The following is a 15,351-nucleotide window of genomic DNA, read 5'->3' as shown; positions in this document are numbered from 1 at the left end:
AGGCAGGGGAAAATGAGGCCACTTCCGCGGGCCAGGAGGCGCCTGCCTCCGCCTCCTGGCAGTTGTAGTTTTCCGCATCTATTTTTCCACAAGAAGTGGCTGCAAGTTACAGATCGGTAGCAATTGGCACAGGTCATCTTATAAATTTCTAACATATATATTAGATAGATAGATAGAGATATATATATATCTAATAATAAGCCATGTACATCTAATATAAGCCACATATATGTATACCCCATATACACATGTACATACATATACGTATACATGTATATATGCGTATACATATACGTATGGACACATGCATGTACATATACGTGTGTGTATATATCCATATGCGCGTGTTGTATGCGCACACACACACACACACACACGTGTGTGTGTGTGTGTGTGTATAGTAGAGGACCCAGAGATGCCGGCTCTCTTGGGTCCCTTTAAGGAACACCTTCCATGCCCTTCCATTTCAGAACCCCGGAGCGGGGTTGCCTAGCTGCAGTGGAGGTCAAGGGTCATTGCTTTGTTGGAAGTGGAGTGTGGGGGGCCAGGAGGGAGGGGAAAAGGGCAGGTCCCAGTGGGAATCCCCCCCCCAGCCCTCTTTCTTTGCCTGCTTAATTCCCAGAGACCCAGAGATTAGGTCCCCCCTAAAGAGAGGGTTAGGTATGTTTAGAAATTGGCCAGAGAGGCAAGGTACCAAAGTGCGAATGTGAAAAGCCTCCGCAGGCACGAGGAGAGGAGCTGCTGGATCCCAGGCAGGTGGGTGCTGGCCACCTGGGGTCAACGGGGGGTAGAGTGTTTGGGGCCCAGAGTCCTAAGTTCCCATGCCTGCATAAAGGAGAGTTAGCTATTTGGAGGGAGAGAGAACTGGGTTCCTGGGCCCCTCAAAGTCATGAAAGCTGGAAACAGGCTGCTGGATCCCTGACAGAGGAGGTGCTAGTTTTCGGGGTGCTTGGGTCCAGGAGAAAATTTTAAAGGTTAAGATCAGGTGTTGGAGGGTGGAGTCCACTGGGATCTTGGGTCTGTGTCCTGATTCTTCATTCTTGCTTCTCCAGAATGTCTCAGGAGAATGACACATGGAAGAAAGAGTGAGTGGGGCAACAGGATGGGCAAGGATGGAAATGGGAGTGCAGGAGGGGCTTAAAGTCTGATTATGCCCACACTCACTTCATGGCTTTATGACCATGTTTGCAAGTTCAGCACCATCAGCCTCGCAGGCCTGGACTCCTGCATCCTGCATTCTAGACAGGCCAGTGCTGGGGAAAAAGAGTTTCAGAACTGGTGGGGTAGAGTGAAGTTCTGCTCCTTCTGTGACCTCACGAGTGCTCAGAACCCGAAGTTGGGCAAGAAGAAAGGGAAGGAGGGGCTTTGGGGCAGCTGGGGTGCCCTGCTTGTTGTCACCATGAGCCTGCACCTCTCTCAGGGTGCTGGGGGATGAGCTCATCGCCATGAGGCTGCAGAAGCTGGAGCAGCAGGTACTATGCCAAGGAGTCCTGACACCCCCACCCCCCATCCCTCACCCCCCCCTTCGGTCTTCCAAAGCTTCCAGAAACACCACCCCAGGACTTGTTCTGGGACTCCTGGCCCTCCTTGGCTCTCTCCGAGCCTCAAGTCTGCAACTGGGAAATGAGAAAATAGGAATTGGAGATCCTAAAGAAGCAGACCTTGGTGATGAGAATGCAAAGTTTCTAAGGAACAAGGGTTCTGGAGGGCAGGACTTCTAGGTCCTGGGGGACCTGACGGGGTGCCAAGACTCCTGGATCCAAGGAAGTAGGAGATGAGAGACTGAGAGCCTGAACTCCAGGACTCCCCTCCAGGCATGCCTCTCCTTACCCCAGGCCCTCCTTCGCCCCGTCTTCCCGTTCGGTTCCCGGCCCCCACACCCCCGTTTTCCACCCGGCAGAGACGGCTCTTTGAGAAGAAGCGGCGGCGGAAGCGCCAAGAGCCCCTCATGGTTCAGGCCAATCCCGACGCTTCCCTGTGGCCCCGGCGACCGTGGCGACGGGAGGAGCGCCTCGCGGGTGACAGCAGTGAGGAAAAGTTCTAGTGTCGGGCAGGAGCCTAGACCCAGAGGGAGGGGTCTGCGGGAGTTTGGGACCGGGCCCCCAAGGGCCGAGAGGGGAGGGTCCAAGCGAAGCCCAGATGAGACCTGTACCGCGCCCTTAGGCACCAGGGAGCCGGACCCGGGAGAGCTCAGGGGCGGAGCAAGGAGAGCGCGGGGGCGGAGCCCGGTGCAACTAGAGGGTGGGGCGCGAGAGCCCCGGCTGTATTGGGGCGGGGCGGGGCGGGGGGGCGGGGCAGCCCGGAAAAAGGCAGAAAGGCAGGGACTCAATTCCTGAGAGCGAAGACTGGAATTAACAAAGCCCCGGGGGCGGGTGGGGGCCGAGGCCTGGATCATTTCGAGACGGGTCCTGGAGAGACCGAGAGCTGCGTGTGCGATTGTGCAGGCACGGAGCTAGCCGCAGGGATGTGCTTGCTTGAGCCTTAGGATGGACTTTGCGTTCTGCATGGGTCTCCGGGGGTTTGGGCCGTCACGCAGGGAGCCACTCAGGGCGGTCTGGGAGTCACTGAGGGAGCGGATCTTCGCAGAGGACTGGAATTTGTACATCGTGTTAATGGGCCTCGCTGCACCTTCTCCCAGGCCTTGGGAACCCTTTCCTCCAGGAAAACGTGCCAGAGGCACACCTGCGCTCTGGTGTCCCCAGTGCCCTGGGCATCGTGACCTGCGGTGGAGATGGCAGCGGTGAGCGTGGCCCACTGGCATCGCCGACAGAAGGAGGTAATCTCGAGTCCTTGGGCCGCCTATACCCTAGAACTACACTCCCACCAGAATCCAGGAGTCTAGAACCTCAATCCTTGCTCTCTCCAAAGAAGCCCGGAGTCCAGGCCCCCGGGGCCCTGTCATCCCTCACACCAAGGAATCCAGATCCTGAAACTACTCCTTCTCCAACACTCAGGAATCTCAACCTCCAAGCCCCTTTCCCACCTCCCCAACCTCCTGAAATCCTGATCTCTAGTCCCTCTCCTTCTCCTGGCTGCCAGACAGTTCCGATCCAGAGTTGGAGGAAGTTTCCATGGAGGATGTCCCCGCTTCTCCACCACCTTATAAAGAGCCTCCAGGGACTCGACGCAGAGGTTGGCCAGCCCGCCAACAACCGGGTAATTTCGGGGACACTGGGTGGAATCCGGTCCCCTGGTCCATATGGCAAATCCTGTCCCCTTTCTTGTAACAGTTTTGTTTTTTGAAGATTTTATTTATTTGATACAGAGAGAGAGGCACACAGCGAGGGAGGGAACACAAGTCGGGGGAGAGGGAGAAGGAGAAGCAGGCTTCCCGCTGAGCAGGGAGCCCAATGCTGGACTTGATCCCAGGACCCCACGACCATGACCTGAGCTGAAGACAGCCGCTTAATGACTGAACCATCCAGGCGCCCCTCTTGTAACAGTTTTATTGAAATATATTTCACATACCATACAATTTACTCATTTAAAGCTTACAATTCCATGGTTTCTAGTATATTTACAGAGACGAGCAACCATCACCACAATCAACTTTAGAACATTATCATAGAAACCCTGTGCCTTTTAGCAGTGATGCCACCCCCCCTCACACACACACACCCTGCCCTCCACACCTCATTTCTCCCAGCCCTAGGCAACCACTAATGTACCGTCTCTTTAGATTTGCCTATTCTGGACTCTTCATTTATTTTTTTTTTAAGTTAAGTTCAGGGCCGCCTGGGTGGCTCAGTGGGTTAAAGTCTGCCTTTGGCTCAGGTCATGATCCCAGGGTCCTGGGATCTAGCCCTGCATGGGGCTCTCTGCTCAGCGGGGAGCCTGCTTCCCCCCTCTTCTCTCTCTGCCTACCTCTCTGCCTACTTGTGATCTCTGTCTGTCAAATAAAGAAATAAAATCTTTTAAAAAAATTTAAGTTCAATTGGCCAATATATGGTACATTATTAGTTTCGGATGTAGAGTTCAGTAATTCATCAGTTGTGTATAACACCCAGTACTCATCACATCATGTGTCCTCCTTAATGCCCATCACCCAGTTACCCCATCCCCCGCTCAGTTTGGACATTTCTTTGAAATAGAATAACATGGTATATGATCTTTCATGATTAGCTTCTTTTGATTAGCATGTTTTTAATGTCCCTCTATGTTGTAGCATCATCAGTACTTCGTTACCGTTATTTCTTGTATGACAATTTCTTCTATTCTCATGACATGACCACTCATTCAATAACAGGACCCTTGATTATCACCCCAAACCCCGTTCCTCCCTCCCATTTTAGTTGCCAATCTCTCGGATGCGCTCTTTTGGACAAGGTAAAGGGAGGACTCTAACCCCACCCCTGTCCTTAGACCCAGGGGAGAGACTTCTCAGTCAGTGTAGACACCGTGCACATGGGGGAGCTGGAGGATCTGGCATGAGTAATGGAGAAGCCAGGAACCCAGGATATCTGGCCCTTTCCAGCAGCACTGGTGACCTGGTCCTAAGCTCCTGGGACCCAGGTGCCCTGAACCAGTCTTTTTTTCTGGCTTTTTCCACCCGTTAGGGGCCAGTGCGGAGGAAGAGAGTGAATCCCAGGATGTTGGAGATGAATACGAGGCCCCCAGTCCACAACCCAACCCGGGTATGGATGCTGACCTGGGACGCGGAGACTTGGCCTCCAACAAGGTAGGAGGTGGCACAGCCAATCAGGATGTAAGTGGAGGGCTCAGACTCGAGAGAGGGTGGGTCTAAAACTCTGCAGCCCAATCAGAGGCCCTTTTTGCTGGTGGGTGGAACCTGTTATGATTGGGCTACCAGTGTCTCTGGGTGTGTACCGTTTATGAAGTCAATCTGGAGGATTTAAATTGATGTAAGCATACATTAAAATCCAGGCCACCGAAAGGCAGCGAGCTTTGGAGGAGGTGAATCAGTGATGGGGAGGGGCCAGTTGGCACTCACTCTGAGTAAGACAGTTTCAGCTGCAGAGATCTGGGCCATATTAGATGTTATCTAGACCAAAACAACACTGGTTTTAGCGGAACGGACAGTGCTTTCAAAGAGATTCTCCAATCGGTAGGTGGGGCGGGCGTGGCTCCAGAGGGTCGCTATTAGTGGTGACCAATGAACAGATGATGAAGGCTTGGCTGGGTGGGCCCCTTGAAGGTGCTGGCCAATCAGCACGTAGCTAAGACGTTTGACCAATAGTCAGAAAACATGGTTGGGAGAGGGCGTAACCCTGCGCCGGCTTGGCCAATCAGCAGTTGGTAAGGCTGCGGTGGAGGCGGGTCTCAACCAATGCCTCAATTTTAATTTGGCGCGTGGACTAGGGCAAAGACCTGGAAGAGAAGAAAGAGGAGTCGGAGTCTAAAGTGAGGACTTTCCCACCGGCAGCCGAAGAGGTGTTCGAGACCCCGGAAGGCGAGGTCGGCGCGGGAAGCAGTGATGTGGGCAGCTCGCCCCGCGCGCCAGGCCCTCGGCTGGGAGAGGACATGGAAGCTTATGTGCTGCGGCCGGCACTGCGCGGCCGCACGATGCGGTGTCGCATCAGCCGCGACAAGCGCGGCGTAGACAAGGGCATGTTCCCTTTCTACTATCTCTACCTGGAGGCGGCCGACGGCCGGAAGGTGCGGTCTGGACTCCTCTCCAGCAAGCCCCACCTCCCAGGGGCAAGTCCCGCCCCTTTCTGAGCGAGGTCGAGACTTCCACGAATCCAGTTCTTGCTCAATGATGACAGTGAGCCAGGACTTTTGAACTCCAACGCCAAACCCTGCCGTTCTCCGAACTAGGCTGCTTTCGCGGTAGCATAGGCCCTAACCAAGCCCGTAACTAAGCCTCGTCCACTCTTGAGATGGGCCCACCTTTCTCAAAGTCAGGCCACGCCGTCTGAGGGTCTAAAACCTTACCCCTTACACACCCTCTCGAAGTGTTGGCCCCACTGTGAACCTTCTAATCTATCAGGCCCCGCCCCAATCCTGGGATAAGTCCCATCCCCTAGGAACCAAGCCCCTCCCCTCGCGGATTGCCTAGTCTAGAGCCAAACCACTCCCCCCTCAACTGGCTAGTTTCCCCCTTGGCAGCGGCTTGGCGGCTTCTCCTCAAGGCAGTCTTCCAAAGGGAGGGTTTCCCCCTACTCAGTAGTGCTAGACCTGCTTTTGCCCGATGAAATGCCTACCAAAGTCCCGCTGGAGGCTCCTTCCTAGTCTCCAAAGCCACCCAGCCTGCCACAGTTAGGCTCAATGCTGCCAGGGCTCAGCCCTGACCCAGGACCCAGTGGCCGAAGAAATGAGGGGGATATTAAGCTGTGAAGCTCCCCTTCAGGACCCAGCTGATGACTTCCTTCAGTGAGAACCACATCTCCCAGAGCAAGGCTCGGGATACTTTTTGCTCTATTACCCTCTCCTCTGCCTTGGGGCCACGGTGTTTTTTTATCTTGGACCCCGAACCTTAGCCAGATACCAGAAACTGATTCTGATGGGCCATTCTTCCTACCCACAGCACTTCCTCCTGGCTGGGCGCAAGAGAAAAAGGATCAAAACCTCGAATTACCTCATTTCCCTGGACCCCACAGACCTGTCTCGGGATGGGGACAACTTTGTGGGCAAAGTCAGGTGGGCAGAGCCCTGATACGTGTGAGACACAGGTGGCAGGAGGGCTGGGGGGGGTGCCAGGAGGGTTGGGGGAGAGGGGACAATCCGGCCACCGAGCACAAGTTCCACCTGTTCTAGGACCTTTCGTCTTACGGATTGATGGCCTGTGTATATCTTAGGCAGTAGCCCCAGGATGGGTGGAAATAAGAAAACTAAGGGCTTTGGAGCAGAGGTTGACGTTTAAGACATTTGACTTCTTGGGGCGCCTGGGTGGCTCAGTGGGTTAAAGCCTCTGCCTTCGGCTCAGGTCATGATCCCAGGGTTCTGGGATCGAGCCCCGCATCGGGCTCTCTGCTCAGCAGGGAGCCTGCTTCCCCCTCTCTCTCTGCCTGCCTCTCTGCCTACTTGTGACCTCTCTCTCTCTCTCTCTAAAAAAAAAAAAAAAAAGACATTTGACTTCTTGAGTGGCAAGAGGGTGGGACTCCTAATTCCCATAGGGCAGGGCTGTGATGTGCGTATTCTTGTATCTTAGGGGGAAGAAAGCGCCCTAAAAGGCAGGGGACTAAAAATCATGGCTCATCAAAGAAACAGAAGGGGCTGGGACTGTAGATGCATGGAACGTGGAACTTAAGTGCCAACTAGAGGGTTAGTGGGAAGTGTTGATGACATGACGTGGGAAACCACTTAATGTACAGCAAAACAGTAATTATTTTTACTCTGACCACTCCCCTCCTGGGGCAGATCTAATGTCTTGGGCACCAAGTTCACCATCTTTGACAATGGGGTGAATCCTGAAAGGAAGAATTTCATCCCGGAGACCGCTCGGATCAGAGAGGAGCTGGGGGCTGTGTGTTATGTGAGTGTCTGGGAGACAAGAGAGAATGAAGCAGGACGGTGGGGAGGGAGAAAGAGCCAGGCCAACCGGAGCATAATACCCCCAGGAGACCAACGTCTTGGGATTCCGAGGGCCCCGGAAAATGACTGTGATCATTCCAGAAATCGATGCCCAGAACCAGAGAATCAGTGTCCAACCTCAAAACGTGAGTTGGTTAAGGTTGGGAATTTCTGGGTCAGTCGGGGAGGAAGGCCTGGGGGATCTGCCCTAGGTCCTAAGGGAGAAGGGGGCCCATGGCTTGCAGGTGGTCATATGTGAAGCCAGAGGGAATTTGTCAGATTTCCGTGTTTCTCAAGGAGGAGAGATTAGGGACGCAAAATCTGCATCCCAAGAAAAAAAAGTTCAGTGGTGGTAGCTTAACTACGCCCCCTACCTTATCTTCTAGGAACAGGAGTCGCTACTGAGTCGCCTCCAACGGGGGGCCCGTCAGGGGCTGGTCCTGCTGCAAAACAAAGCACCGTCGTGGAGCGACGAGAGGGGCGCCTACGTACTCAATTTTCACGGCCGAGTCACTCGGGCCTCGGCCAAGAACTTCCAGATCGTGCATCCGGATGACCGTGAGCTCCTAGGAACCGGTTTACAGGGCCCAGGGCGGGAAGGGCGAGGGATGAGCGGACGAGAACTACTTCCCCCATCAGCCCTTGAGCGTTTTTCTAGGCAGGGCCGAGTCCGCGTTATTGCAAAGCCTCTTGGGAACTGTAGTTTAAAGGGCCCTCAGGGTTTCTGGGTTTAGTGGGAGCGTCACGCGCACAGCCTCTGAGAAGTGGTAATCTCGAAGTTCAGAGACCCGCAGAAGGGAGTTGAGGAGTGGGGCTAGGTTTCCTTAGTTCCTGACTTCCTCCTCAGCCAACTACCTGGTGCTCCAGTTCGGCCGCGTGGCCCCAGATACGTTCACCATGGATTTCCGCTTCCCGCTTTGCCCGCTCCAAGCCTTTGCCATCTGCTTGTCCAATTTCGATAGCAAGCTGGCATGTGAGTAATGCAATGAAATGCCATGCCCTCACCAGCTTCTGTGCCTGCTCATTTGGAGGAAGGGCCGCGCCGCGTGCCTTCTTTTGCACCAGCTTCCTCATAACCAACACATCCTACTCTGCCTGCGTGCCCAGTCCTGGGCTCTGGGGAGTGGGCTTTTCAGCAGCACCTACTTTCACGGGACTCACAGTCATGGGAGATGGGCCTTAAACGACAACAAAAAATCGAAATGCTCCTTTGCCACAAAGGAGAAAAGCGCGTGGAGGCACAAGTTAGCTGGGCCACATCAAGGTATCTCTAAAAAAGTGATTTTCACACCACGTCTGAAAAATCACGAGGAACTAGGGCCAGAGGGGTCAGGGGCGGGACCATCAGGGAGTAGGCACGGCTCATACAAAGGTCGTAAGGTGAAAAGGGGGCTTGATCGGTTTGGGAAAATGAAAGACTAGTGTGGCCAGAGCCTGGGGAACCACTGGAGAGGGACAAGGTATTTGAGCCTTTCAGCTGCTGGACAGATCTCGTGGGGTCAGAAAAGACTTCTGAGTTGGAGACGTGAACTTGGATGGGTTATTGAAGACATGCATGGGTGAGAGAGAATGATTACAATATTAGCTACACTTACCTTACATTTATCATTTGGCAAACATTGTTTTATTTTATTTATTTATTTTTTTAAAGATTTTATTTATTTGTTTGACAGACAGAGATCACAAGCAGGCAGAGAGGCAGGCAGAGAGAGAGGAGAAAGCAGGCCCTCCACGGAGCAGAGAGCCCGATGTGGGGCTTGATCCCAGGTGCCCCTGTTTGGCGAACATTGTTTTAAATATGAACTTGGGATGCCTGGATGGCTCAGTTGGTGGACGGTGGGAATCTTGATCTCAGGGTTGTGAGTTCAAGCCTCACGCTGGGTGTGGGGATTACTTAAAAATAAAACCTATTAAAAATGCAAATAAATAAATATGAACTCCTTTGGGGGTCTTACAGTCCTATAAGGCATGTGCTATTGTTAGTCAAGTTGTATAGGTAAGAAGAGTATGGAACAGGGCTTTAGGAAGGTGAAATTGGACCGCTGAAATCCTCAAGCAGCCAGCACTTAAAGGCCAGTGGGAGGACGAGTATATTCAAGGGAGGCGCAGAGAACTGGAATTGAACCCTTTTCTATAGATCGGGGATTCCAGCCCCCAGCCCCCTTGGGGAGATAACTGTCGCAAGTTTAATAAAATTAAGGCCGATACCAAAGAAAAAAAAGACCTGGGGCACCTGGGTGGCTCAGTTGGTTAAGTGACTGCCTTCAGCTCAGGTCATGATCCCGGAATCCTGGGATCGAGTCCCACATCAGGCTCCCAGCTCCACAGGGAGTCTGCTTCTCCCTCTGACCTCCCTTCTCATTCTTTCTCTCTCCCAAATAAATAAAGAAAGAAAAAAAAGAAAAGAAAAAAAGACCCACCAGCCCTTAGTTCAAAAGCAGCTTAGGACAAGAAGAGGCAAATTTGAGCGGTGATGGGAAATAGAGTTTGTCCTCTATTGAGGTAGCAGCCTTTATCCCCGGGGTAGTGGATTATTGTCGGGTTAGTACACACAGTGATGGTGACATTGCTTGTTACAAATCAGCAAGTTTTATTTCTTATTATAAAACGACACACAAAAATAAATAACTAATAGAAACACAGAACTCCGTGATCTTAGCCATGCCTCCCACTGAGGTCCAGGCAAGGAGACGGGGACACAGGAGTAGGGGGAGATGCCCCAACTTGGCTCAAGGGTGTGGCCTGGATGGAGGACGGTGGTGAGATCTGGGGGGCAGCAGGTGTGGCGGCCAGAAGGGAAGTAGGGTTCCCGCAGCGGGCGCAGGCCCTGGCCCGGGCGGCAGGGGTGAGACAGGGGCCCAGCTGCTCCTGGGCTTGGGCAATCCGCCGGGCGAAGCGACTGCGATCCCGGGCGAGCTGCTCCCAGGGTCCCCGGCGGGCGGCCTGGGCCGGTCCTGCCCAGACAGCCAGGAGATGGACAGAGACCTTCTCAGAGAAGCGAACCTGGAGACGGAGCAGCACAGACGCGTGTCCGCAGGGGGCGGTGTGGGAGGGGCAGAGAGAGAACCCAAACAAAAATGAGTGATGCAAAAATGCTTGTTGTCTGAGTCACTTGCTCATCAGGGCCCACGGGATTCTCCACGTGACTCACTGCGGGCGGAAGCTGTTTCCAGGAGCTGACCTGAGCCACAGCGGCTCCCCCCTTCCCATGGGGCCCCAGCCTCTTGCAAAGGATTGCATTACAGTGAATGCAGCCCTCCCGACGGAGTTCACACGCAACCCTCTGCAACACGCGGGGGACCCAGAAGTTGAGGCATCCAGCCCTCCGGCACCCCCCTCCCAAGGCCCAGAAGTTCCAGCTCCTCCCTAAGACTCGAGAAACTGAGCCCTCAGTACCCACCTTTCGCGACTGTAGGGGCGTCTCAGGGTCTGGATGCTGGGTGGGGGTTTCTGTGGGCTTGAGTCGCCTCCGCAGTCGGAGGGGCAGCTGAGGACGAGCCCACGGAGGTGGCAGCTTCTCTCCAGGTAAATAGATGGCCACTCGGAAGGGGCAGGGCTCAGCTTCTCCCCGCTCCTCAGCAACTGCCCCTGCCCCCGTGTCGTCCTCTGTAGGCCGGTATGTCCAGCCCCTGTGGAGGGTGCTCTGAGCTTGAAGGGAGGGACTTGGCTCAGAGTGAGCTGCTTCTGAATCTTCTTCCTGCTCTGTGTCCTCTCCTGGTCTATAGATCCAGGCCCTTGAGAAGGTATCTGTGGCCTCAGCTTCTCCCTCCTCCTCGGCTGATCCCATATCACTGTCCTCATCTTCCTCCTCTGTGTCCTCTCCTGGTCGATACACCCAGGCCCTCACGAGGGCACTTGTGGATGGGATGGAACAGGGACCCTCAGCTTCTCCTTCCTCCTCAGCTAGTCCCGTATCACTGTCCTCATCTTCCTCCTCTGTGTCCTCTCCTGGTCGATACACCCAGGCCCTCACGAGGGCACTTGTGGATGGGATGGAACAGGGACCCTCAGCTTCTCCTTCCTCCTCAGCTGGTCCCGTATCACTGTCCTCATCTTCTTCCTCTGTGTCCTCTCCTGGTCGATACACCCAGGCCCTCACGAGGGCACTTGTGGATGGGATGGAACAGGGACCCTCAGCTTCTCCTTCCTCCTCAGCTGGTCCCGTATCACTGTCCTCATCTTCTTCCTCTGTGTCTTCTCCTGGTCGATACACCCAGGCCCTCACGAGGGCACTTGTGGATGGGATGGAACAGGGACCCTCAGCTTCTCCTTCCTCCTCAGCTGGTCCCGTATCACTGTCCTCATCTTCTTCCTCTGTGTCCTCTCCTGGTCGATACACCCAGGCCCTCACGAGGGCACTTGTGGATGGGATGGAACAGGGACCCTCAGCTTCTCCCTCCTCCTCAGCTGGTCCCGTATCACTGTCCTCATCTTCTTCCTCTGTGTCCTCTCCTGAACACCACTCCCAGGCCCAGGGGTGAAAGCCTGAAGATGAGGGGGAAACACAGCTCTTTCTGACTTCTCTGTTCTCTGTTCTTTCTTCCTCTGTCGCTTGAACCCCTTCCTCTCCAGCACAGTACACCTGAGCTTTGGGTTTGGATCCTGGAGATAAAGGGGCAGTAGGTGTTCTGGCAGCTTCTTCGTGTGCATCTTCTCCTTCCTCCTCCTCCTCCCCTGGACCACACTCCCAGAGTGATGGAGGAAAAGAGGAGAACGTGACCATTTCGTCTTCAGCAGCAACTCCTTCCCCAGACAGCTCCTCTCCACGAGGTTCCTGCAGGGTTCTCAGAAGGCTGGGGGACAGGGGAGCAGGCTGGCCATTTACAAATTCACCTCCTTGCTCTTCAGGGACACTGGCTGCTTGGTCCCCACCATACTCTTCATCATCATCATCTGAAAGTTCCCAGGCTTTAAGGGGAGAACGGTTGGCTTTTAGATCATGGCAGGCCTCCCAGAATGCTTCTCCATCCTCCTCAGCTGCTCCACTGTCTCCAGTCTCCCCCTGAAAGTGCCTGACCCAGGGGGCATGGCAGGTGGCCGGAACTGTCTTGGCTTCTCCCCCTAGGCCAGCTTCTCCCTGATCGGCTTCAGTTACTGCTTCCAACAGCCAGGGTTCTGGAGGTCCTGGGCCCCTCAGGTGGCTCCAGGCCCTGCTGAGAAGGCCCATCAGTGGGGACAGGAGGAAAAACGGGTAGGTTTCCCTCCAGGAGGCACAATGATGGGGCACTTGGCCTGGGGCCATCTGTCTGGGCTGGAAATAAACAAAAGGAAATAGAGTTTAGAAGCCATGTAGGGGAGAGCATCAAGGGATGACTGTGAGTCATAGCAACGGAAATAGTAACACAAATAGCAACAAGAGATTCCTGTCCCACATTCCTTGCTGATCCCTGCCACTCCCATCTCCAGCAGAGGTTCCCACCTCTCTCCTCTCCATACCCAGGAGTCTGAGGTAGCCCCCCAGCCTCTTCTCTCAGACCCAGAAGTCCCAGTCCCCAGAGCTGAGAACACAGGTCCTCTACTTGCTCCCCTTGGGGACAAGGTCCTAGTCCCTGGCTCTCTCTCGATCCCTGAGGATCGACAGATCAGGCCCTCATCATTCTCCTCCCTCTGAGACTCAAAAGTTGAGACCTCCGCAGGGTTCCATCCATTCCCCGGGGGATTCACGAGTCTGGCTTCCAGAACCCTCCTCTCGCCAGGCTCAGGCCTCCAGGCTCCCAATTTCTTCTCCTTCCTAAGTCCGAGCCCCGGAGTGCGTCCTGGTCCCACCTCGCCCCAGACACAGGAGTCTGGGTTCCCAGGCCCTCGTTCCTCAGGACCCCGGGGTCCCGGCCTCAAACCCTCCTGTCTCGGTACCCAGAAATGCAAACTCCCTCCTCACTGCCCAGGAGTCTGATCCCCAGCCCCCAACGGCCGGGGGGGTGGGGTGGGGCGGTACCAGGCGTTCGGACCCCTCACTCACCGACTCGGGGCTGCGCCTCACCCTGGGGGCAGGAAGGCCGGCTCGGGTTGCCACCAGCGATCGCAGATCTGGACGGCTCGGGAGGCCAGCGCGTTCATCTCGCCCTCCGGTGCCGGGCTCGGGGACTCAGGTTATCACCTGCGGGGGCAAGCACCGTCGCAACGAAGGGATACGGGATTCCTGTCGTAGGCGGGTGTGATACACAGCGAGGTTGGGAACTGACGCGGCCCGCACGGCTTTTATAGGCCAACGCGGCCGCACGGGATGACGTCACGAGGGGAGGCGGGGTTTCGACACCAAGGCGTCCGGGCGGGGCGGGGCGGGGCGGGGCGGGGCGGGGGGGTGGGAAGGGAAAGTGAGGTCGGAATTCTCGCGGAGATTCCGGGGGTTTTATGTGACGACACCGCGGCGTTTCCCCACGCGGCCACGCCCCGAAATAAGCGAGCTTGTCAATCAAACGCGGGCACGGCCTGAGCCGCCTGGGCGCTCTCCCAGCTCCTTTCCGGGTGGGAAACCGGCTTCCCGCCCGGATTTAAAAAGCAGGCCACAGGCTAGAGTCTCCCACCGTCACTACCGGTCCGCTTCCTTCCTGGTGGGGCAGAGCATTGTTTTTTCACATTCCATTTTCACGGATGAGAAACTGAAGCTTGGGAATGTCATATGCCCGAAGAAGTGGCCACAGCAGAGTCTAGATGGATTGCAAAGGAGAACAAGAATGTAAGCACCCTGAAGGCAAGCACTTGGCTTTGCTCACGGCTTTTTTCCCTCAGTGCCCAGCACATAGTAGGTGCTCAACAAATATTGGGTGAGTGCATTGGAAACCAAAAATTCAGATTCCCCTTCCTGGTCTCAAGCACAAGTTTCACCCGCTTCAGAGGCATACAATGGCTCATACACAGGGGCGCCTGGGAGGCTCAGTTGGCTGGGCGTCAGACCCACGTCATGATCCCGGGGTCCTGGAGTCGAGCCCTGTGTCAGGCTCCCTGCTCAGCCGAGAGCCTGCGTCTCCCTCTCCCTCTGTTGTTCCCCTGCTTGTGCGCACGCTCTCTCTCTCTCTCTGTCAAATAAATAAATAAATAAATAAATAAATAAATAAATATCTTTTAAAAAAGAAAAAAAATGCAAGCTCATACACAAATTGAAATCCTGGCTGGGCAAAATCCACTGAACCTTACCAGGCCCAGGGACACACTCCCAATTCCCCGGCCCGTCCCTTTTACCATGATTTTGCTCCTCGAGATATGCCCAGGGACCATGTCTCCCTCCGGACGGGGGCATCCTCAGTCTAGAACACAGTTCTCACCTGGATCCCAGGTAGATGTTTGACCATGGCCTCCTGACTCTGCCCTAGCCATAATCCAGGAATCCAGGGTCACTCCCTCTTCCTTGGAAAACCTGGACCCATTGGCTCAAAAACACATTTCCAGATGCCCGGCTCCACTAACCACCCAGGAGTCCTGACTCCAGGCGCACAGCTTGTCAGGGACCCAGAAGTCTGAGCCCCCTTTAGTTCCAGGATCCCAGCTACCTCCCTTCAGGGTGCCAGTGACCCGGACCCCAGGGTTGTCAGGGGCCCAGCTCCTCCTCTCCAAACAGGAATCCCAGTCCAGCAGGGACCCAGGAATCAGGGGGCCCCCGCTCCTCCCCTCGGGCGGTGGGGGCAGCTGAACCAGGGGTCAGGCTTGGAAGTTGGGGGGGAGGCCAGGAGGGGCGGGGTCAGCCGGGATTGGAAGGGGAGACCGCAGCGTGGGCGGCTGGCTGGCCGACCAGCAGGGAGGAAAGAGAAACGGAGAGGGGAGGAAGACAGAAGGGGAATCTGAGGGAGAGGAGGAAACCGCGTCGGTGGGACAGAGAGAGAGAGAGAGAAAGAGGAAGAGCTTGAGGGTGAGGGAGAGAGAGGGGGGGAGAGAACGAGATGG

The 15,351-nt window shown here is 55.1% G+C and overlaps 2 protein-coding genes across 2 annotated transcripts; one reads left to right on the top strand and one right to left on the bottom strand.

Annotated features, from left to right (window-relative positions):
* Positions 1-1,150: 1,150 nt before the first annotated feature.
* TULP2 (TUB like protein 2) lies at positions 1,151-9,379 on the top strand (the record flags this gene model as incomplete). The annotated part of the gene is made up of 12 exons (XM_080828568.1): positions 1,151-1,278; positions 1,421-1,472; positions 1,901-2,027; positions 2,612-2,776; positions 3,040-3,156; positions 4,557-4,678; positions 5,320-5,616; positions 6,488-6,600; positions 7,321-7,435; positions 7,521-7,619; positions 7,860-8,031; positions 8,321-9,379. 12 exons carry the CDS (start codon positions 1,151-1,153, stop codon positions 8,452-8,454), a joined length of 1,641 nt encoding a protein of 546 aa, XP_080684694.1. The 3' UTR covers positions 8,455-9,379.
* Positions 9,380-10,043: 664 nt separating this feature from the next.
* PPP1R15A (protein phosphatase 1 regulatory subunit 15A) lies at positions 10,044-13,646 on the bottom strand. Its single transcript, XM_080827924.1, has 3 exons — positions 13,433-13,646; positions 10,874-12,724; positions 10,044-10,476 (listed from the first exon to the last, which is right to left on the bottom strand). The coding sequence occupies exons 2-3, from the start codon at positions 12,713-12,715 to the stop codon at positions 10,129-10,131; spliced, it is 2,190 nt and encodes a 729-aa protein (XP_080684050.1). The 5' UTR covers positions 12,716-12,724; positions 13,433-13,646; the 3' UTR covers positions 10,044-10,128.
* Positions 13,647-15,351: the final 1,705 nt, after the last annotated feature.

Source organism: Martes martes (assembly GCF_963455335.1).
Source record: "Martes martes genome assembly, chromosome: 17".
Taxonomy (NCBI): domain Eukaryota; kingdom Metazoa; phylum Chordata; class Mammalia; order Carnivora; family Mustelidae; genus Martes; species Martes martes.
The sequence above is the reverse complement of the archived record's forward strand: the minus strand, read 5'-3'. Positions and strand labels throughout refer to the sequence as shown.